At 38.3% G+C, this 24567-nt stretch overlaps 1 protein-coding gene across 1 annotated transcript; it reads right to left on the reverse strand.

The window, feature by feature from the left end:
* Positions 1-1831: 1831 nt before the first annotated feature.
* Positions 1832-21803, reverse strand: MGST1 (microsomal glutathione S-transferase 1). The gene is made up of 4 exons (XM_037514284.2): positions 21728-21803; positions 15819-15977; positions 11867-11961; positions 1832-2436 (listed from the first exon to the last, which is right to left on the reverse strand). Exons 2-4 carry the CDS (start codon positions 15942-15944, stop codon positions 2190-2192), a joined length of 468 nt encoding a protein of 155 aa, XP_037370181.1. The 5' UTR covers positions 15945-15977; positions 21728-21803; the 3' UTR covers positions 1832-2189.
* Between the last annotated feature and the right edge of the window lie 2764 nt (positions 21804-24567).

Below are 24567 nucleotides of genomic sequence, written 5' to 3' on the forward strand. Positions count from 1 at the left end.
AAAGTGCTTTCAATAGAGAGTAACATACCAAATCCTTTCTAGTCTATTTTCCAACAGATTTTGTTCAAAGATTAAAGAGTTGATCAAATATGAAACATTACACAATGACTGTTCCCTTGTGTGGTAACCTAAGTCAACAATTATGAGGCCTACTAAAAGCCCAATTAAAGAGAGATATATTGAAAATTAAGACTAATGAAGACCTAGAAAGAAAACTAATAATATAAATTGGATGGGAAGCATAAGAAAAATATTGATATTTTCAAAGATCATTCTTTATTATAAATACACATAATTCCACTTAAGACAAAAAAAGATGAAATTTATATGACTTATTTGTGCTTGTAGGTTTGTGTACTTATACATCTATTGTGAATTTTTTTTTAAAGATTTATTTATTTATTTATACAAGCACTGGGTAGAATCAGAAGCACGGGAGGGTGAGAGAATTCACTAGAGCCAGAGGGGAGCAGAACAGGCAGACTGATGAAGTACACTGCTGAGGGGAGCAGCAGGGGGCAGGAGAGGTCTGCGTGCTGTGTGGGACGGGGATGGAACTGGTGCTGCAGAGACCGTGGCAGCTTCGCAGCCCAGCGCTCAACCACTGCGCCACCAGGGGAGGCCCTATTGTGAATTTTTATGTTTACATATTCATGTTTTAATGTAGAAGCAAAATGAAGTATCACTGGATGTTAGGTCTAAGTCTGAGGAACATTCTCAATTTATTATTCCACATATGATTACAAAGGTGTAAAGATACCTTTACGATGATGGCCAATCTGGTGATACTATCTTACTAAGTGGATCAAATTTTACATCACAATAATGTGGCATTCTGAGATTATATATTTATGATATACTGTAATGTGAAGGACACATGACCAAAAGTGGTTTATCTGAATCTAAGAATGAAAAGATAATAGATAAGACAAAGACAAGTCAAGGTCTGTGAACCAACCAACCCATACTCTTCAAAAAAAAAGCCAATTATATAAAAGAAAAAAATAATGAAAGATTGCTTCTGTTTTATTGAAAGCTGGGAATGATAGTAGAATGTAGTGTTGGTCTTTGTTTAATTTCTGGATCAAAACCAAAATAGTTATAAAAGATATTATTGGGAAAATTGGAGGAATTCAAGTAATGACTACATATTAAAAGTATTGCTGTATTACAATCAAAAAAGATAAATACATGCAGTTTGCAGCAACATGGATGGAGCTAGAAGGGATCATGCTCAGCGAATTAAGCCAGAAAGAAAAAGAAAAATACCAGATAGTCTCACTCATAGCAGGAATTTAGAAAATTTGAATAAGGGACCAGGAAAAAGACTAATTATAATAAAGTAAAAATCAAAATCAACAAGCAACTATAAACCAGAGACACACTATGGGGGTGGGGAGGGGTGCAGTGAGGGGAGGGAAGAGGAAGGATTAGGGTCAAAATAAGGGGGGGGGTACAATTTTATGGGGAATATAACCAAAATAAAAATGCATACATTGTGCAAATATGAAAAATGATGTAAGAATTATATAAAATAAAATATTAAAAAAAGGTATTGCTGTATTAATAGTAAATTATGGGATATAAAAATGGATTTTGGAGATTTGGAGATCATCTTGTTATAGGAGATCATATTGTAGTATTATGGAGTGAAATATCATGAGATCTGCAAACTTATTTCCAAACTGTTCAGAAAAATCATGGATTAAATGAGTTAAAACTAAGATGGCAAATTGTTAGCAATTGGTAAATCTAGGTGAAGATATGTAGACAGCCACTGAACTATTTTTCTACTTTTCCAAAACCTTTAAAAATAAAAGTTGGAAGAAATAAAACCAAATAAAATTATTATTTAGATCCTTTATTTATATACCCATTTCACCAATATTGAAATGTAGGCTTGGAATACATGAAATCATTCTTTTTATAGATTTAGAATGTGAAATTCTAAATGAATGTTACAAATCATAATAAAAATTTACAACACAGTATATAACAAAAGACTGAAGCATTTTAAATTTCTAGTGCACAAGAATAAAGGCTGTTGATGATATTAATATTCAAAATATATTTTCCCCAGTTCTTAATTTCTCTGCTCCCCCTTACTTAAAATCTAAGAAAGTATTCACTATAAATTGAAAATAAAGAATTGTCAGAAAATAATTGGTTCATGAGTTGTAGGCTTCTCCTTACAGGTACAATTTATTCTTCAGCAAACTGTAAGCCATTGAAAGGGTCACTCCATATCCAACAAAAAAAGCCAAAGCTCTATTTGGCTGGGGGAGGGGTAACAAATACGAAATTGTGTGGTAGATCCTGGCTCCCACGAAGAGTCGGAAGTGGAGAATGGCTGTAGACAGATCTGGGCCACTCAGGGAGTACAGAAGGCCAACACCAAGGAATGGCACGATGTTTTCAAGATCATTCAGGTGAGCTCTGTGGAAGGAGATGAGAGTAAAACACTCATTTTAGAAAGTATCAGCAGAAACATATTCATTTCCCTTCTTCTAAAGCTAAATGTAAGAGTGAGTGGATCTTAAAAATGCACAGTAAGATTCATTTTATTTCTCTCAAATTGCTTTGCTTCCTTACTCACTTGGCTGTTATTTAGACTATCTCATTATTTTTGTTTCTTATTATTTTTAGTGTATCTTGACAAACAATAGATAAACCATTTACACTTCTAAGAATATCAAAACTACATCTATATAATGATACTCCATTTTTTTCTTCTAAAGTTCATACATTTATCAATTCAAAAATCCTTTTAGTTATGATCTTTCTAAGACTCTTTCTTCAGTTCTGCTAGTCTGTGAAATGATTATGGAGACAATTCTAGCCCATTTACCCAAACCACTACATTGGCAAGATTTGATTCCCCTGCCGGCCAGGGAGATAACCACATGGCACGCGGCAGACCTTTCCTGTCTCACCCACTGCTCCCCTCAGCAGTGTTTTCGGTCCGTCTGCCTGTTCTGATCCCGGCTCTGTCTCTGGTGAATCCTCTCACCCCCCACGCCTCTGGCCTGTACCCCAGTTCTTGTATAAATAAATAAAAAATATTTAAAAAAAAGATTTAAATCAAGAACTACCAGTTTCTGAATAGAATCAAAAACAGAGTGTGTAAGTGTTCCTTGTCCCCTCTCAACAACACAAGGGCTCCTAAGAATCATGTTGTCCAAAAAGGAGACATTTACTAGTAGTTACTATTAGAGAAGAATCTACTCCAGTTATATGAAGGCATTTGCTTTGCTCCTCTGAATTGTTTAAGCACAGGTGTATCTCCACCTCCATCTTGGTCATGTTAGTTTTCTCCCTCACAACATTCTAAAAGGACAGAAATACGAATATTGGTTAAGAAAAGATAAAAGTGAGACACTGTGGAAAATAATACCCACCTGGAAGTCTACATTAAGCAACTGGCAAAAAGAATGCAGTGTTAAAACAGAAAAGAAAGGCAAGGGCATTAAGAGGTAAAAGCTTCCTGGGACCTCCACCATTGCTCAGAGGTTACGCTCATCACTATCACTGCCACAGACTGAGTTTGATTCCCAGCCAGGGAACTGACCCACATGGCACAGCAGACCTCTCCTGTCTCGCTCAATGCTCCCCTCAGCAGTGTATTTCAGTCAATCTGCCTGTTCTGTTCCCCACTCTGCTCCCCACTCTAGTGAATTGTCTCCCCCCCCTACACCTCTGGTTTACACCCTAGTTCTTATATACATAAATAAATAAAAATAAATCTTTAGGGGCCTCCCTGCTGGCACAAGGTGTTAAGATGCAACCTATGAAGCTATCCATAGCCACTGCATCATGAGTTCGATCCCGGGCAAGGGAGCTACCCATATGGCACAGCAGATCTGTCCTGAGTGGCCTGCTGCTGCCCTCAGCAGTGTATTTCAGTCAATCTGCCTGTTCTGTTCCCCACTCTGTCTCTAGTGAATCCTCTCACCCCCACACCTCTGGCCTGTACCTCAGCTCTTGTATGCATAAATAAATAAAAAAAAAATTAAACAAGGGCCTCCCCTGTGGCGCAGCTGTTGAGCGCTGGGTTGCAAAGCTGCCCGCAGCCTCTGCAGCGCCGGTTCGATCCCCGGCTGCTCCCCGGTCACCGGAGGAGGGTCCCACATGGCGCGCAGACCTCTCCTGCCGCCCGCTGCTCCCCTCAGCAGTGTACTTCGGTCCTTCTGCCTGCTCTGCTCCCCACTCTGGCTCTAGTGAATTCTCTCACCCTCCCACGCTTCTGACTGTACTCAGTGCATGTATAAATAAATAAATAAATCTTTAAAAAAAAAATCCCCTTAAAAAAAAAAAATTAAACAAAATCTTAAGAAAAAGTGGCAAGAGCTTCCTGGGGCAAAAGGTTTGGAAAGTCAAGTTTTCCTTTAATCTTACTGAACCCACCATTTTTTCTAGCCACCCTCTCTCTATTCTATTTCTCCTTTCCAGTGCTCTCCCTTTCCTCCACCCCCAAAATGTTCTTACAGATAATACTCCTCATTGTCCTAATAAGGCATGTCATCAACCTACCCTCATCCTCTCTAAGTTAGTTGATTTAAAAGGTGGTCTTTCTAGAACCTGCCCTAGGCATACCTTACCTCATAAGCACCTGCTCTAGGTCAACATCACACATCCACTGTAAGCCTCTCTGCTCCAACCACAGCTCACCTGATAGTACAGCTTCCTTCACTTTTGTGCTATTTCTAGATGACTACTAATATCGACTATCAGTGGATATCAGCCTTTATGTATGATGACATTTTTTACATGGATCTACCTCTCAGAACCAAGATTTTGTGTTCCCACTTTATCCTTTGGACAAATGCCTCTTGGCACAAGCTTGCGCTGCAGCATATCTCCCTTCCAGCTCTGCTCAGTGCTCATGGGGTTCAAGCCACACCTCCCTCCCTCAGATCAGAGCCACTGAGATCTCAGCATCAACCTGACCTGGATCAGAGTTACCAGGGTCCTTTGAGAATTGTCAAGAGTTGGCCAGCAGCAAAAGGAGTTTCACACTAGTCTTTTTCTGACTCCCTTATCCAGCCAGAATGCTTCGTTCTCAGCATAGAGTCTTATGTCCAAATGCCTAGAAGGAACTTTTCTAAATTGACATGATTTCTCCTCTCCAATTTCTCCTTCCATCTCCTACTAGCCTTCATGTTCTTCCTTCATGAAATATTCCTATATCCTAGGAAATTATATTTCAAACTGCACAAATTTAACCCTGGCGGGAAACTGCTTTACATCATTCTCTAATTACAACATGCTTTTGGAAACTCAGTCTTAAAGTTCATTTATAGCAGCATCTCAGTAGAACTGGTGACCGTGAGACACACACAATCACCTCTCAAAAAATGATTTATTCATGCATTGGGGCTAGAAGGGTAGTCACCTACTTCAACTCCTAGCCCATGTTGCTGTCCCTTGACACAATCCCCTGGGATTATCACCCAGTCTCCACTGAAGCGCCCAGTGAGGAGGTTGCTCTTCCTTTGCAGGCTGTGTATTCAAAATGTCTTTCTCTTCCCTCAATACCAAACCTAAGCCCTCAGTTATTTTCTTTGAATGGTTCCCTTTATTTCTCCAGCTGACCTGAATGCCTTACGACTTTCTTTTTATTGTGTTATACTGCATGGATATATTCTTGAATTCTTTCTAAAACAAGATGAGATAGGATTAAATAAATAGGCAAAATGCCTTTTAACCATCACTGATTTGTACCTGTCCAAAACTCAACTTACAATTATATATACTATTTCAAGACATATTACCTTATGTCTTTAAATAATTGTCACAAATATGTATGTGTTAATTTTCTGAATATAGCATACCTGGAAGCATGCCTGTCATTTTATCTGTAGCCCCATTCAGTCCCTGGAATATGCTAATAGAAACATCTTTACCATTACATGCTGAAATAAGAAAAACGTATTAAAATGTCTAGATAAAAATAAAAAGAGATTCTGGAAAATACATCTCTTAAAAGAATCTCCAAAAGCAAATTGCTACTAGGAACTTTTTTGATGAGTCCAGTAAGGACTCAAAAATTACAACAGGAAACCAGAACCCTTGTCTTTCTTGGCAACTCTTTCCTTGCCACACTGAGAAGCCAGTGTCGGATCACCAGGGGGCACTGTGCACACAATCACAGCATCTCAAGGACACCAACTCCTTTCACAGCAAAGGTCAATTGTTCTTACTGAAATGTTACTTATTTGTTCATAACTTGACTAGATCTGCTTATATAATGGCTTTCTCCTTGGGAAGAACTATCTCATGGACACAGGGTGGGTGGAATTAGGACATGCGAAAGGAGAAGCTGGGAAGAATCTAAAATCCCAAAATAAAATATCTTTTGTTAAGCTTTCTCACATGGGACTTGAATCTCCTTTCAATCTTACAGGTAGTACTGAGGGTTAAAATGTTAACACTTTCAAGTCCTAGGCAATTTTATGACCACAGGGTTATGATTAGCATCATCTGGGATGCCTGCATAGGAGGCGATGCACAGAAAGGACAAGGCAAAGCTTTAAACTGCTTGATGTCTCTTTAATGGTTCTGGTAACCCAACAAAACTTTATTCATCTTTGCCAAATTCTAATGTGTTTCATCGTATTAAGACTTATGATTTCTCTTGTGATAGTGTTTGTAAATTTCACACTTAATTCTTTGTTTTAAACTATTTTAGATCCATATTATTGGCATAATTTTTAGCACTGGCTGATTTACTCAGTAGGACTGCCGCAAAAGCAAACATGTAACTAAGTGAAGCCAAAGTTAAAATAATATTCTATCTACAGACTTCCTCTTAGAAGAAAAACATTCCTGCATGATAAATAAGTTGAAGTTAAATACTTTTGCATAAGTAAAGCATCTGAATTTAATTTTGGTACTGGCAGAGCAGAAGAGTCCATGAGGCAACAATCCATATAATGAAGTAACTCTGGGTATTACCTGAGGTGAAGAAGGCACAGTGCAACCTCCCAGTGGAAGGATGTGGAGGACACTGGCAGAGAACAAAGTCTATCACACAACTTGAACAGTTTGTGTTGACATAGTGTGAACACCTCTGCACCTCAATTTATTCAACTCTATTTCTAGTAATTTTTTTCAGTTGATTTGTCAAGGGACTCGAGAAAGAGGCTAAGTTTGCATGAGCCTAACAAAACTCTGCATGTTTGCAGAGTTTGCAAACATGCACAAATAGGGGAACCCAGCTAGAGTTCAACTTGAGACTATATGCCATAAAGAAATCTACAGAAGTGTTAGGGTCACCTCAGATTTCTATAGGAGATAAAAAAAGGGGTAATGCTGTTATCTAAATCCTAAAGAGATGAGAGAGTCCAGATGACATTTGAATTATAGAAATAAAATTATTTTCCTCCAGTATCCATTCCACTATCTATTCACACTCACCAAATTGGGGAAGTTACTCAAATATATGCTTGATGTTTTCTATATTAAATATTCATCAGAAAACTAAATATCTGTATGTTTAGTGTAGCTAAAACAATCTTGTCTACAGTTTCTTTAATTTTATGTAACTTTGCCTACTCTTTGAAATGTGCCTAACATGAATTGTATCATCTAATTTGGACAAGCATCAGAAAATATTAGGTTAGAAGATGCAATATCATTTCGATTATTCTTTATTAGGAAAAGCTAACTACTGGATTGACAATAGAATATCAATAACAAAAAAATTAACGGTGGGAGTAGGGGGGAAAGTCAACCAAGATGGAACATAGGAGGTTCCGGAATTCTAATCTTTCCAAAGATACACTGAATGCAGAGCTATTCATGGAGCAGTTACTTCTGAAAGAAATCCAGAAACTAGCTGAGCAACTCCTACGCAAAGAAACAGTCAATAAAACAAATAACCTACAATGAAAGGGGTAGGAAAGGTTGAGACACACTCCTGCTATAAATCCCAACTCCCGGCACAGTATCATAAAATTGGGAGGAAATTCTCAACTACCAGCTTCTCCCCAAAGAGCAGGGTTTGGATTCCATATTTAGTGCCCTAACGTTTATGACTCCCATCTAAAGGACAGGCTTCCAAATCACCTAAGTCTGAAAGCTGAGGAGGATTGCATCCATGAGACCCACACGATTATAGTAAATAAAAAAAGTTAACAGGTGCACAAGACTTGCTGTGGCCATGCACAGCACATAGAGAGCGGGCAATTTTGCCTACCAGTCTGTCCCTGAAAGGTGTCCGTCCATCTACATTTGAGACCTGCTGTCTGAGGGTAATGTTTCTAAACTAGCACACATGTAGGGCCTGGCTGCAGTGTACCCAGAAATGGAGAAACTGACATCTACCTTACCAACCATCTGTAGTCCATCCGAAGTCACTTGTATTTCCCTGGAAAGGGCCTGAATACACAGCTGTAACCCAGATTTTTGCTAGCACCCTAACAAAGATTTTTGCTAGCACAGCTGTACCCCAGATGTTTGCGAGCACTCCCTGGGTGTCCTAGATCTGATAGCAAACAGGGTTTCCATTCTCAAATCCCAAACAGTGGAGAAAAAAAAAGGGGTTCTTAAATGGTTATCTCTCCAGGGCTTAGCACAGAGGAAACAGGCAAATTTGTCTATCTTCCAGTCTTTTCCTGAAAGGGATCCATTTGGACACTTTAAAAGCTGCTACAAGAGAGTGGGTTTCCAATCGACACACATCTGGTGTCTGATTTTATCCCAGGGAGCAAGGAATCAACAGGACTTCCTTCTGTAGTAAATAAAGAAGCATTGTTAATGGGTGCAGGGGCACCCTCTCACAACAGCTACACATGTGAGCCCAGCACAGAGGGAACAGGTAAAAACACCCAAATCCTGGCTTCTCCCTGGAAGGGGATTTACTCTGTACTTTTCCAGCTGCTGTGTGAAGGTTCAGCTTCTGCTAGGTCTTGACTGCAATCCTCCCTTTCCATACAGATGGAAAGTAAAGATATGGAAAAAATATTTCATGCAAATGTAAGTCAAAAGCCAGCAGAATAGCTATACAGTTGACCCTTGAACAACACAGGTTTGAACTATGTGGGTCCACTTAGAAGAAATTTCTTGTAAATAGATCTTGTAAATATTTTCCCTTCCTTAAGATTTTCTTACTAAAATTTTCTTTTTTATACCTTATTTTAATATAAAAATAAAATATATAATACAGATAACAAAAAATATTTATTAATGGATTTCATGTTATCAGTAAGGCTTCAGGTAAACAGTGGGCTCTTAATAGCTAAGTTTTGGGGATTCAAAAATTTAGATGTGTAATTTTAACCAAACAGGGGGTCAGCACACGTAGCCTCCACATTGTTCAATGGCTAACTGTATTTATATTAAACAAAGCAGACTTTAAGGCAAATACTGTACCAAGAGTATGAAAAGATTGATAATAATAAAGGAGGGCATTTCCACAAAGGATATAACATCAGCAAATATTTATACATCCAATATAGGCGCATATGAATATATAAAGCAAATATTAACAGAACTGAAGGAGAAATAACAATAGGGACATCTATACCCCACTTTCAACGATGAACAAATCATCCAGAGAAAATCAACAGAGTACATTGGATTCAAACTACAAACCAGTCCAATGGACTTAACAGACATTTACAGTATTTCATGCAAAAGCAGCAGAATTACATTCTTCTCAAGCACATGAGGAACATGATCCAGGACAGACCAAAACAAGCCTTACTATATTTAAGACATTTGAAAAGTATATCAAGCATCTATTCCAACCACAGCAGCATGAAATTTGAAAGCAATTTTAAGAAGAAAATTAGAAAATTCATAACTATGTGGAGATTAAACATCATGCTACCGAACATCCAATGGGTCAAATAATAAATCAGGAAAAATTAAAATATATCGTGAAACAAATGAGGACAGACACAACATTTAAAAACTACGGAATGCAACAAAAGCATTTCTAAAAGGCAAGTTTATAGTGACAAACCCTACATTAGAGAAAAAAGAATGATTTCAAATAAAAAACCTAATTTTATATCTCAAGGAAGTAGAAAAAGAACAGATGAAGGCTAACATTAGTAAAAGGAAGAAAATGGCAAATATTAAGAGAGTACTTAGATGAAATAGAGACCAAAGAGATAATAGAACAGATCAGGGAAACTAAGAGCTGGTTTTGCATTGTACAAAAAGGAAGAATGATGTAAAATAAAATTAACAAAATAAAAAATGTTTAAAAAATAAATTAAAAGAAAAGAAAAACAAATTAGACAAACTTGCAGCTAGATTTGCCAGGAAAAAAAAGAGAGAGAGAATTCAATAAAGTAGAATGGAAAAATCTAGCCAATACCACAGAAATATGAAGGCTCATTAGAGACAATATACAAATTAGAGGCAATATACAATATACAAATTAGAGGCAATATACAAATTGGGCAACCTAGAAGGAAAAGATAAATTCTTAAAAATGTACAACCTAGCAAGATCAATGATTAAGAAACAGAGTGTGAACAGATTATTATTAGAAAGAAGATTGAGAAGGTAATCAAAAAACTCCAACAACAAAAGTCCACGACCAGCTGGCTTCATTGGTGAGTTCCAACAAATATTTAAAGACTTAGTATCAATCTTTTCACCCTCTTGCAAAAAAAAAAAAAAAAAAAAAAAAGGATAGAGAGAGAAAAAAGAAAATTTCCACATTTATTACCCTGATGCCAAAGCCAGACAAGGCCAATATATGCACTAAATGAAAAGAAAATTACAGGTCATTATCCCTGATAATAGATATAAAACTTCTCAACAAAATATTTCCAAAGCAAATGCAACAGTTTAACCCATTGGGATTTGGAAAGAGATTGCATTAAGTCTGCAGATCAGTTTGGGAAGAACACTATATTGAGTGGAGAAAGAAATCTTGTCACTTGCTACAACCTGGGTGAACCTGGAGGGTATGATGCTAAGTGAAAAAACAGGAAAGAGAAAGACAAATACTATATAGTATCACATATCTAAGGGATCTAAAAAGGAAAAAATAAGTAAAACTCATAGAAATAAACAGCAGAAAAGTAGTCACCAGGGGCTAAGCATAGATGAAAGAGTATAAATTTCAATTATAAGAGGAATAAGGTCTGAGGATCTTAAGTGTAACATGGCAACTACAGTTAGCACGTACTGTATAACTGCTGAGCGTAGAACTGAAATGTTCTCACCCAAAAAAAAAAAAAAAAAAAAAAAAAGGTGGGGGTGTAAATACATGCGGTAATGGATGTCTTAATTAACTCCATGGGAGAATTCTTTTATGATGTATATGTAAATCAAATCATATCTTACCATTTTGTCAATTATACCTCAGTAATGGTAAAAAATAATTTCTTTTTAATTTACATGACTTCATGACAAGGATTATGACATCAAGAACTAGGATCCAACATTCTTTAAAATAAGTATCTTAATTGTATTGATAAGAGGCTGTGTAGATTAATTTTCAGTACATTAAACATTATCTACAAGGAGAGAGAGGAGATACTCCCAAGTTCATATTTTGCATCTTATGCAAAATAATACCTACTTCTTAAACACTAGCTCTGGTGAAAGACGACAAAATGACAAAATCTACCATTTACCTATCTGTGATTACTTTTTATATATCGCTATACAGAACAAAATCACTAACCTCAACAAAATGCATGTAAAATATAGCCAAATGTAACATTATGTGCAATTGCAGCAAGAGTTGGAGACTTTTAGAGCCCTAATTTCTTATGATTATTAGGCGGACTAGGTAAGATAACTGACTTTTCTTTCTTCATCAAGACCCCAACATTCTCACTGAACTCCTTGTCCAAAATTGTTTGATGGAGAAAATAATTGCAGGTGATAGTGGGTTTACCTTCGTACACGTTCCACGCTGTCATCTGTCCGAAGGTACTTCTTGGCATTTTCTCCTTTGCCAAAGCTTGCACAGTCTTCTGGGTTGGCAAAAACCTGTATCAAATACCAAGGGGCAAAAGTTATTTCAAATACTAAATAACACAGGGGCATATTACTTCACAAGTTATTTGCATTTTAATGGAAGAAATGCAGGCATTCAGATTGGTCTTTATGGAAAGAAAATTTGGAGCAATAGATCAAACACAGAAAGATAGGAGAGAATCTGTAGTTTAAGCCTGAGTTTTTATTAGCAGTGTGAAATTTTAAAAGAGAGAAACATAAATCAGAATTTAAATTAAAACCAATCTATAAAAATAGTGAAAATGAAGAAAAATGGAAAAAAAAGGGCATAATTCCTAGTCACCACCGACTATTATGGTGGCAAGGTGGCAAGTTATCATAGTGATGGTGATGCACTTTCCCTCCAGGGTATCAGCATTTCCAATCCATTAGCTCATCTGAAATTCTTACATTTTCTGCCAAGGATATAAGGGAATAGGCAAGAAATATAGGGAGTGTAGGATATTATGGAAGAGACTAGAAGCATAGAGTGAAAGGCAGGAAATGTATTTGGTGCCTTGTTGTTACCTCTTTTCTTTTTCTGAATTAACTAAATCTTTGGGTTGAAGTGAAATGCAAGTGGTTATATTACTTTCCTTTAATACCATGTACTCAACTCGAGCAAATGTTCATGTATTCCTTCTTGCAATGACTGTGCTGTTTGAGATGATTTCTCATTCCTTGAAACTTAAAACATGTATTTAAAAAATATTTAAGTATGTTCCACTGATCAATAATCTAATGTAAATTGAACTACAAAATTGGCCTTAATGTAAGCTTAAAAATCTCAAAATAGGACCTCTCCTGGTGGCGCAGGTGGTTGAGCGCAGCGCTGTGATGCTGTCCCAAGCCTCTGCAGTGCCAGTTCGATCCTGGCCAGCCGGCGAGGGTCCCACATGGCACGCAGACCTCTCCTGTCCCGCCCGCTGCTCCCCTCAGCAGTGTATTTCATCAGTCTGCCTGTTCTGTTCGCCACTCTGTCTCTGGTAAATCCTCTCACCCTCCCACGCATCTGGTCTGTACCACGGTTCTTTTATGAATAAATAAATAAATAAATAAATAAATAAATAAATAAATAAATAAATAAATAAATAAATATTTTTTAAAAAATCTCAAAATAGTATATTTTTCTTAATATAAGCATCTATCCCAGATAAAGAAGTTGAGAAGACCTGATGGGCAGGGATGTGATTCTGCATGAGCTGTTGAGGTCAAGTGTGTCTCTCTTGTTCTCTAAATAAATGCCAGCAAACACTAGATGCTCAATAAATATATTTTAATATGTAAATAAGTGTGTTACAGTAGCAAGTGTGCAAGATTTGGATATAAACCAAATCTTTGCATTTCAGCCTCACCCTTTAGTGATATATAATCTTGGGTAAGCTATTTAACATCTCTGACTTTGAGTTCCTCATCTGTAAAATGGGGAGACTAATGCCAACTTACATGACAATTCTGGCAACTGTATACAGTGATTCCATGATCTGGTGCACAGACAGCTTCATGGCTCGTAGCACGTCTCACAAGCACTCCACAATTTTGAATTAATTTCTTTTTAAAAAAGATTTATTTTTATTTATTTATGCAAGAACCAGGGTATAGGCCAGAGGTGAGGCAGGAGGTGGGGGGGCGTGTTGAGAGGATTCACCAGAGACAGAATGGGAAGCAGAACAGGTGGAACTACTGAAATACACTGCTAAGAAGAGAAGTGGGTGAGACAGGAGAGGTCTGCTGCGCCATGTGGGTTAGCTCCCTGGCTGAGGATTGAACTAATGCTGCAGTGCTGGTGATAGCTCGATAGCACTGACTTTAACCCCTGAGCCACCATGGAGGCCCTGAGTTAATTTATTTTCTCATTCCTGCTCTCCTTAGTGCCACTGCTGTTTCCAGAGGACATAGTCTGCTGCTCTAATGCCTTGCCCCATTAGAGATTTAAATAAGTGAGTGTATAGCTCGTTAAATAGATATATCCTTGGGAAACAATTATACCATAAGGCAGTAAAAAGGAAATATCTCAGGGAGGATTGTGACCTCTGGATAAAAGCAGACTGCTGTGGGGCAAAACTCAGGCCAACTAAGAAGAGAAATAGGAGGTTTCGAGGAAGAAGAAGTTGCTGCCTAGGCACAGGAACCACATTGCTGAAAATCGTTGACCTGTACCCCTTCATTGTGTTATAAACCCTGTTGAGTACAAGGTATATCCTCCATAATCTTTCTACCACTTTCCCCAGGCCTCTGTATTTTTTTTAAGATTTATTTTTTTTATTTAAATATTTTATATAATTCTTACATCTTTTTTCATCTTTGCACAATGTATGCATTTTTATCCTGGTTATATTCCCCAAACAATTGCATCTCCCCCCTTATTTTGACTCTAGTCCTTCCTTTCCCCACCTCTCCCCCATAGGGTGTCTCTGGTTTATAGTTGCTTGTTGATTTTGATTTTTACTTTTCATCTATTAGTCTTTTCCCTGGTCTCTTACATAGGTTTTCTAAATTCCTGCTATGAGTCAAGAAGATGTGGTACATATACACAATGGAATATTACTCAGCAATCAAAAAGATAAACACATGCAGTTTGCAGCAACATGGATGGAGCTAGAAGGGATCATGCTCAGCGAAATAAGTCAGAAAGATTTATTTATTTATTTATTTATTTATTTATTTATTTATTTATTTATTTATTTATTTATACAAGCACTGGGTACAGTCAGAAGCACGGGAGGGTGAGAGAATTCACCAGAGCCAAAGCGGGGAACAGAACAGGCAGACTGACAAAATACACTGCTGAGGGGAGCAGTGGGCGGCAGGAGAGGTCTGAGCGCCATGTGGGATCCTCGCCCGGCAGCCAGGGATTGAACCAGCGCTGCGGAGGCTGCGGGCAGCTTTGCAACCCAGCATTTAACCTCTGTGCCACGGGGGAGGCCCAGGCCTCTGTATTTTTAAAAACATCATTCTTACAATGCTGAGTAGAAACATTATCATTTTAAGGATTACATAAAATTCACATGCCTTGTGTCAATCATAAGTGACTCTATTATGGAAACAAACTTTAATTTTATCCCCAAAGGTACTATCTTTGACCTATCATAGAGTTGAACATAGAGTTGAACAGCTAACTCTCTGGAAAATGACTCCTTTTAAACTCTAGTTGACAAGATTAAAAATCAGAGATTCCTTGAAAATGTTCATACTTTAGAAAACTCACATGCTAAGCAGCATGACAAAAAGGTAAAAACCACAAGAAAAAAAAAAAACATTTAGCAATTTCAGGGAGAGAGCACCTCGTCCATAAATATATCAGATCCATCTGTACCAAATGACTACACATTTATTTACAGCATTAAACAATATGTCACTGGGCTTTACCAAAAATAGTAAATTTAGTGGCATTTTTCACAATAGTCAAGTAGTCATGGAACAAACCCAAATGCCCAACAACAGATGACTGAATAAAGACATTGTAGAATATATATTGGATAGAATTACTCAACTACTGACCCCCTTAGGGACGAAATGGATTGATCTTGAGGTGATTATGCTAAGTGAAAGAAGTCAAAAAGTAAAAGACAATTAATTACCAGCTAGTGGTACTCATTTGTGGAATAATAATTCTTAGATTCTGGGAAAAATATACTGGTTAGTAGAGGAGATGAGAGAGGAGGCACGAGGGGAGGGGGGGTATGCACACTAGTGAAGGTGTGCACATATGGAGGTATGAAATTGTTATCTCAAAATTATCTAGATCTATAAACAATTAGCAAACCTATAAAAATAATAAAGGGAAAAGAAAATTGTCTCTCAGAATTCCAACTCTTAAAAGTAAGAAAACACTGCATCATGTGTCTTACCTTTTTTGTCATTCTATAAAATGCAGTCGCAGTACTCATGAACATCATTTTTGAAAGGACGATCGTTGTATAGGAGGCAAAGGCCATGAACACTTCATTTTCCATTATCTGGGTGATGTCAGCCATTTTTGCAATGTTGGTCTGGGATTTTAAAAATGACTATAGACAAGATAGGAAAAAGTAGATACTATAAATAACCCAATAACTTGATAGCCACTTGGTAAGCTTATATTGCAGCATTAACCATACTATTCTTTAAAATAGCTTGGGCTATTTGCAGAAAAAAAAATGATCATTGAGATTTAGAACTTCAAAATAAATAGTATTATGTTTCTTCTAGTTGTATACCATTAACCTTGAAGACATCAAACAAGTATGGAGAGACAATGAAAACGCAAGGTCTGTTGCAAACAAAAATAAACAGGCAAAATGCTAAAATGCCATATTTTTGCATCAAGATGAGGCACAAATTGGACACACAAGACCAGAGTTGATGGAATTCTTTAGAAACATCAAAACCACATATTATACATCACAACACCACTAACATTGACTAGGAATGCCAGAGTGCTAAATTATGTCCTGCTTCAGAAACCCATGATTTGAATTCCAGTCCCAACACTTGACCATTAACCTTGGTTGAAAGATTTAGCCTCTCGAAGACTAAATGTCATCATAAGATGCAGTAGCTTCTCACTTATAGGATTGTTGTCAGGATTTAATTGACACAACATGTGGAATATATTTAGTATAGCATGCGGCTCAGGAAAACCCTCATTAAAATTTAGTTTACCGTTATCATGATCATCATTATCACCACGATCAGGCAACATTAATATTAACACAAGTGAAGAAGGAAAAGCAGGATAATGGGAACATAAATAACAGGCTGACAAATACAAGGTAAGAAATAGACATTTATGGTACGTTCATAAAAGGTATAAAGGAAGGATTAGCTTTATTAAATCCTTTAGGTTATTTTATATTGCACAGAATGTAACTGAGTCTGGAATTGAAATTATAACAGGACATGTTCTCAGGTGGAAAACTAAGGTTTACGAAGCAGATGGGAACTTAGAGTATAGCTTAAAATTTGAGCCCCCCCCCCATGATCTGGTAGTTATTCTTTTTAATCATCTCCTATATTATCAGTCCTGCTCTCTGCTGCCTCTATCTCTTCCACAGAAACACAAATCTTTTCTTGCACTCATGCTTAAGTGCTATTTAACTTGCTTAGTACAGAGTATTGTCTCTTCGAGGTGATGTCCATTCCTGCCTTTAAAACTCAATCTCTATAATGGGTGCAAAAGAAATCATGCTACATCCTCCCGAGTTCTCAGGTGTATGAGTAGTCGAAACAGCATCAAACAAATCAGCAAAAGAAAAACAATTTAACGACATACGTATGGAGAATTTACATGGTTGTAGATTCTAAAGAATGATGAACATACCATAAGTACGTATCCTACATTTGGGATTTAGGGCATCAAGGAAAAAGAGGGGGAAACATTACGTGACAGACAAGGAGCAGGTGACCTCAGACTTACACTGAGCGTAAAGATGAGATTCTTAGAGAGAGCATGTTTACTGACAAACCTAGATTTGGTTAAGATTCCCAAAGTAGGTCATAAAAGGGGGAGCAGTGATTGCTTTTTCTATTGGAAAAAGGGGCAGAAGCTTAGGAAATGATGATTTCTTCCATTAGGGAAGGGCAAAAAAGTTAGGCAAGGGCAGAAGCTTCTTCTAACCTTCAGCCCCTTGCTGCTCCCAACAATATGATTCTTTAAGTAAAAGAAATAGCACCCTACTCCTTACAACACCCCAACACCCCATATACCTGGGACCTTGATTGACCTCTAGATACCAAACCAAGGTAACAAGAGGTCTACACTGGGCCTATCGAGAAAAGTTTGGTGGGGATGGAGGGGACTGACCCCACACCTGCATGCAATCTTATTAAACTGATATCTATCAAACTGTGATCATTTTATCCATCTACCTGTAATCCATAAATTTATATATTTTTCTGCACTGTTACTGGTCATATAGCTGTCTACGTGTTGAATATTATCTAAATCACATATGTACATATATATTAATTTAATTAGTTAAATATGTGTCCAAATATGTACTTTATATGCACTGCCTTACATAGTCTTCATAATGCTAACATCATGATTCTCACCACCATGTTCAGTTTACAAATGGAAAAAAAAAAGGAATTAGAGAGGTTAAGCAGTTCATCTGGGACAGAAACCTGAGTCTCTGACTCCACATCCTGTATACTCAGCACACTGCACTTTCTTTTTTCAAGACACTGCCGACTGCTTAATTCAGATTCATCTAACAGGGGCTGAAGGACCAGTGGCAATACTGGCACTCCTGATTTCTTCTAATTAAGCCAGACGGCGGGTATCATTATTCCCATTTTGCAGATAAAGACACCTAGGCTCCCTAAGTGACCCCTGTTTTAAAGGGTAGGCTAAAAATGCAATCCTTCACTTTAGGCAAATAGAAACTATATGTTCTAGTTTTAAAAAACAAAACAAACACACATAACAAGTTAATCCACCTCGAGAATCAGGCGCCTTGAAAGCACAGAATGTTGGGTAAATTTTCAGAGCCAGGTAATACTTCTAAGAAGCTACTCTTGGTCTACCATTCAGAGGGGTGAAAGACTAAATAAATTGTACTATTCTTTTCAGCTCATGGAAAGTAATTAACTTAATAAAGGATTCCTTAGTCTTATGCTTCTGAACAGGGATTCGAAGAAACACAGTGGGGATGACAATAATAAAAAATTAAGAATCATTTATCAAGTTGGAAGTGCTACTATTTAGCAATTATTCTGAAACTAAAACAGTTTCTATGGGTATCTACTAATGTTCCCAGAATGAAATTAATTTAACAATGGAATAAATCCAAAGATTGTTTTTCTCGGTGAAAAATGAAAGCATAGAAAATAAGAGGAAGCCTTCCAGATCGGTGGTGCGAACAAAACACAAAGATGTCAGCAACTGGAGGAAAGGGCAGTGGGAGGCTTTCTCTTTAAATGTGAACCACACATTGAAAGGGCATTTCACAAAGAGAGTTTCTCAACCACCAGGAATGTGGCTAAGCTCAAGCTTGTGGCTTGGGAGACGGCCAAGGCTGATTCTCTGGTATCACACCCTCTAGTTCCAAGAACCGCCTCTCTGGGACCAACACTCCCAGCATATCTGAAGGCCAGGAGAGAGGGAGTAAAAGTAAAGCATCAAAAATGAAAGTCATTTATGGAGTAAGGTGATGGTCTGGACTTGTTTCTTCCGCAAATGATTTGTTATTAAGTTGCCTTGAGTTTGCATGATAGCTGGGCACTGCAGTTAAAATAAAAATTACTGCCAGGAAAGATGGTCAGGGAAGAGGAGAACAGTAATAATTATCAAGAGGGCAGATTATTAGGGCATTTGAGGATTCCAGGAATGAGATAGAAACAATCTAAGCAAAGTAAGCAGAGAAAAACATAAAACTTGGTTAAGAATCATGGAAGAGAAAGTGTGACAGCGATGAATTATGTATGCACAATGTGTTGTTCCCTTTCTTGTCCATTGTTACCTGGCATGGAAGAGAATATCTCTGTCTATCTGGGCATAGTCCAGGGTTCAGTTCTTGCATGGGGAGGTAAATCCTTTTGCAAATAGCAAAGTCTGAGCACGTGCATTCTGCACTTGCCTGCAGGATCTCCCCCTGCCACTCAGAACTGCGATTTACCTACTCTGGATCCTCAGTCACCTGTAAAACAAGGTAAATAATACCTATATTTCACAGGGTTCTTGCGAACATTCTTGTTAGCATTACATGAGTAATGTGCAAAGTGGTTAGAAGAGCACTGGACTCAGGTACACTTAGAAGAATTGGGTAAATTAATAAGCTCCTACTTTGTCCTGTCCCAGCCACCCAGGATACAGTTTTAAGTTGTGAAAAAAACATTTACATTGTTCTGAAAGTCTCTAAGGTAGTCAGCAAATATAATTTGTCTCTACCTTTACCAAATAAGCAAACTGAAGGTTGGGAAGGTAGAGTGAGTAATATGACCCAAATTCCTACTGAAGGGCCCAAGACTGGAACCCAGTTTCCTCAAGTGTTTAGTATGTGGGTTAGTCACCATCAAGATTAAGAATTCCAGACAGCTCTGACCTTTTGGGGACCTTTTCCTGTCAAATTCCATTTCTATCTTTTGTCCCCCCTTCTCCCACCTAGCCCCCAGAGTACTATCACAGTCGAGGCTCATCAGAGGAACAGTCTTGTGCTCTTCACAGGCTTTTGGCCAAAAAGAGCAAAGTCCTCTTCTTTTTTTGTAATGGCAGCCTGTCTGTGTCAATATTGAAAAAAACAGAAAAAAAAAAAAATGGGCACATATCCTTAAGGCCATGACTCTGCAATTTTGCCTCTTTGGGAACCAACTCAAAGAAACCACAAGATAAAGAAGAGAGAGAAGCTCATACAAAAGTAGGAGCTTATTAATTTACCCAATTCTTCTAAGTGTACCTGAGTCCAGTGCTCTTCCAACTACTTTGCACATTACTCATGTAATGCTCACAAGAATGTTCGCAAGAACCCTGTGAAATATAGGTATTATTTACCTTGTTTTACAGGCTACTGAGGTTCCAGAGCAGGTAAATCGCAGTTCTGAGATTGTTTATATGTTCTAGAATATCCTGGCCACCTAAGACTGGGCCTCCTGTGCTTCAGAGCTCAGGGGCTGGGAGCAAACAGCTGGTGACTCTGGGGGGTTGTGAGGTGAGGCAGTACTTAAAGGACTGTACTGACTTCCTCTTTCAGTTTCAGCGATTAAGAAACTCCACTCTAAAACACCGTTAAAAAAAAACAAAACTGTACTTAATCTGCCACAGAAAGCAACTTTCAAATTTCGATCAATTTACCATTTCAAAAAATGACCAAATATGATCAACATATACAGTCCAATTATTCTGGGAACAGTAGAGAACAGCAAAGCCCAATATCATCTGAGCTCCCAGGAACTGAAGCCCCAGGGGAGGCAAAAGGCACTTGGTATTGAGCTGCCCAGGTTCCTGGGGGCTCCAGGCTTGACCATTTAAGGCTGTTCCTGGAGGACCTGGGGAAGTTTCCAAGGCCCTACATGAGTGCAAGATTAGAGACCACTTGGCACTCATTTGGAGAGAAAGCAACCGAGAAAAGAGACACCGAAAGTGGCACTGGACTCTCAAGAGGCCTTGGGACTAGATCAAGGGGAAAAGGGAGACTGAAGTGACCAGGGCATCTTCTCTCTGCTGCCCTGGCCCAGGGATAGCCAGAATATCTCCCAAATATTTAACTCCCAAAAGTTCCCTCGCTCCTTTACTTCTTCCAGGAGACTCCACCCCTCCTGACTAGGGAGCTGAGAACCTTCCAGAGAGTTTCATTCTTAGCTTTCCAGTCACTTGTCTAGAATAGTATCACAGGAGCGAGCGCTATCTTTCAGTAGGTACAAAGTCCATCTGTCCAGGAAAGCAGAGCTGCTGAGGGATTTTACACCCTTGGGGTGAACAGAAGTGGCTTAAAGGAGAGAGACTTCATTTTGTCACACCATTTGCAGGCCCTCTTTCCTCCCTCTTCCCTCCCCTCAAAGTTCAAGGGTGCACACTCAGAGCAGAGGCCTTGAGAATCAAGAATGACTAATCATCCCTTAAACGTGAAAAGACACTCTCTCAAGTTTCTTTCCTGGAGTTTGCAATGGGAAAACTTAACCTACAGAGGGGTGGACACACGACTGCCTTTCAAAGGCGATCGACTGAAAAGCAAGCAAGCGTTGAAGTGAAAAGTTTCAGGGTGGCAGGGCTCTCTCCTACCCACACAGGGCTTCCCCCTCCCCCATCCGCCGCCCACTGCAAACCCTCCCAGGCACTTACAGCGAGGCCGGCGAGCGGGAGCGAAGCTGCAAACTCGTCCTGCGCGCGGGTGGCGAGAGCTCTGCGGGGACTTTGACAGCGCGGCGGGCGGGCGGGGCGCGGGCCACGCCCCCTCGGGCTCAAGTTCCATTTCTTCGCTTGGCGGAGGGGGGCTGGAAGCTGGACGCCCCACAGCCGCCAAGCCCCTCCCCTGCATCGCCTGACCTCTCTCTTGAGCAACCGCCACCTACCAGTTGCCCTCTCCAACCCCTACTTTCTGGCGCTAGTCGAAGCTGCCCCTGCCTAAACGCTGCTTGATCTTTTCCGAGGTCCATGTTCGCCCTGGCTCTGGGTGTCTGCAGCCTCCAACATTTCAGCTTGGAAGTGGGAAAAAAGGATGAGGCAGTTAACTTTAATGCAGCTGGAAGCAATTAAAAAAAAAAAATCTTAATGTTGAAGTTTGAAAGCATTAAAAGCTTTAGAGAGAATTCAGATCTCTAGGGGGAAAAAACTGAAAGTCATTGATAAAATTACCTTCCATTGAGTATCTGTGACCCTCGACAGTTTGCTTTCTCACTCTTTCTCATGTTCACATACAAAATGGAGCTGGAGAGATGACACTGAATCAGTTCATGACACAATCGGCTTAGAATGGTTTTGACAGGGCCTTGCGGGGGTGTGCTTTAGGAAGGCACGGTTCCTTCTAACGCTGCTGCCTAGATTAGACACGTGCCCAAGCTTCACGGTCCCTGCAATACTTATGGATTCAGCTTCTATAACTTTAAATAAAAATGTTTAAACATGTATGTTTCTGCTTTATGTTGTCCATGCGTGGTAATACTTCTTAAACATTTCCCACCTGCTCTCTGTGGTGTACTTGCTTTTGGTTTGGGTCCTAATTTTACTTCCTTCAGCAATGCCTCCAGGACTAGCTGTCTGGGATTGGATAGACAAATCCACTGTCTAACCAAAAAGGAAGAATTGTTAGTTTGTGCTAGGAAAAAGAAATGTATCACAAGCCTGATAAGAATTTCCAAATACACATATCAGCAGGAAATTTGGAAAATCTGGCACCAGAGGACATTCGTGTTTCATTTTCACATCTGTATCTTTTGAAAACTACATTTATTCACTTATCTCAGTAAAGTACACTGGAATCCTGCCGTATCACTAACTGGGAGAAGGAAGAATTTGAGATAAAAGACAATGAATGCCCACCAAAAGATTCTAGAACTATGAGTATTTAAAAGACTCTTCATTTATCATGAAGTGATAGAGCTCAAATCTTATGGATAGCATTAGAGAAAGGTAAAGAGAACTACAATTTAAGTAATTTGATCTTTAGAATTTTAGTGAGTGGTTCTAAACATGTTTTTCATAAGAAAGGAGCACTTCATCCAAAGTTCTAATTATAAAATGTGCCCAAACTATTAAGTAATTAATGAATAAATACTGAGATTCTGCCATGAAAAAGCCATGAATTATTGCCTATCTGTTCTCTCTCTTTCTCTCTCTCTCCCCTCTCTCTCTAGATACACACACATCTATACATACCCCATCTTTAACATATTAGTACTTGATTGCAATGAATTTATTTTTATTTTTTTTTAATTTACCACATTTACTTATTTTCTTCTTTTCAGTGGAAACAACTCCCAAAAGACCACTCTATGTTACAGTATAAACATCCAGGTACACTTATAAAATACTTCTGCCCTATGAGCTCACTGAACTCTCATAGCATCCCTGTGCGGAAGGTATTGAATTCACAAGATTGTAATGAACTTAATTTAATAGGCATTTATAGAGATACCTACAAGGTACTGGAGTTGATGCTAAAATTTAAAACTAAAATAAATAACATCAAATAACTGTGCTTGAGGAGTCTGCAATTTAGTAAGCACAAGGACCCAAAAAGTAAGAAGTTACACCTAAAGTCAAAAAAAATTCCAATGTAGAAAACAAAATTGGGCATGGATAGGGCACTAAGAAGAAAAAGGCTGTGAAAGAATTTATACTTTCTATTCAACTTTGTATTAGCAAGAGGCGCTGAGGTGAGTGAAGAAGAGAAAGCATTATTATTCAGCTTGTTTTAGTTTGGGTAAAGGGAAGGTTTCAGGCTTACAATCTTTCCCCTCACTACCATTTTAAACCTCCAATGAAATCTTTCTGGGTAACTTGATTCAAGGTTCAGAGCAAGGAATTCCTTAGCAAATTTTAAATAATTTCAAAGATCATTGATTTGGAGTGGTGAGAATAAAGGTCAATCAGCAAAGAGTAGCTACAACAACAAAGAAAAGAGAGATCAAATCAGAAAGGTCTGGAAGAAAAAAGCATTACAAGTCTAGTAGTTCTTACCTTTTAAAAAAGACAAAGGAAATATATTAGAAAGTGTCACCATCAACAGTAAGCAAGGCTTCCCATAGGTGGGAAGGAAGTGGGGACATGGGTGTCCATCACTCTCAATTGTCTCAGATATTGGTTTTTCCCCTAAATTTGAAGAAGAGGTACAAAATCTAAAACTTGAGTGCATACCCTTCTTGGATATTTCAGGAAATGTACTCGAGAACATGACTTAAAATTAGAGGAAGCAAAAAGTGAAATAAAAACTCACATTCTAAATTTATAAATTCTATTTTAGAATAATAATATATATATTTAAATGTCTAGAAAATTGTTTATTTCTTCCAAAAACCCTACAAAGGAGTTCTTATTTCTCCTGCTTTATAGATGAATATTCTGAATCCAAAGTGGTTTGGAAGTTGCACTAACTTCTGAATTTGGTACCTACAGGAAGTAAAAGTACCTACAATGAAAGGGAAAAGACTAGAAAAAGATAAACTAGTGAATCTAATTAAGAG

This window comes from Talpa occidentalis, unplaced genomic scaffold, assembly GCF_014898055.3.
Source record: "Talpa occidentalis isolate TD23 unplaced genomic scaffold, MPIMG_talOcc4v2.1 talOcc4.16, whole genome shotgun sequence".
Taxonomy (NCBI): Eukaryota; Metazoa; Chordata; class Mammalia; order Eulipotyphla; family Talpidae; genus Talpa; species Talpa occidentalis.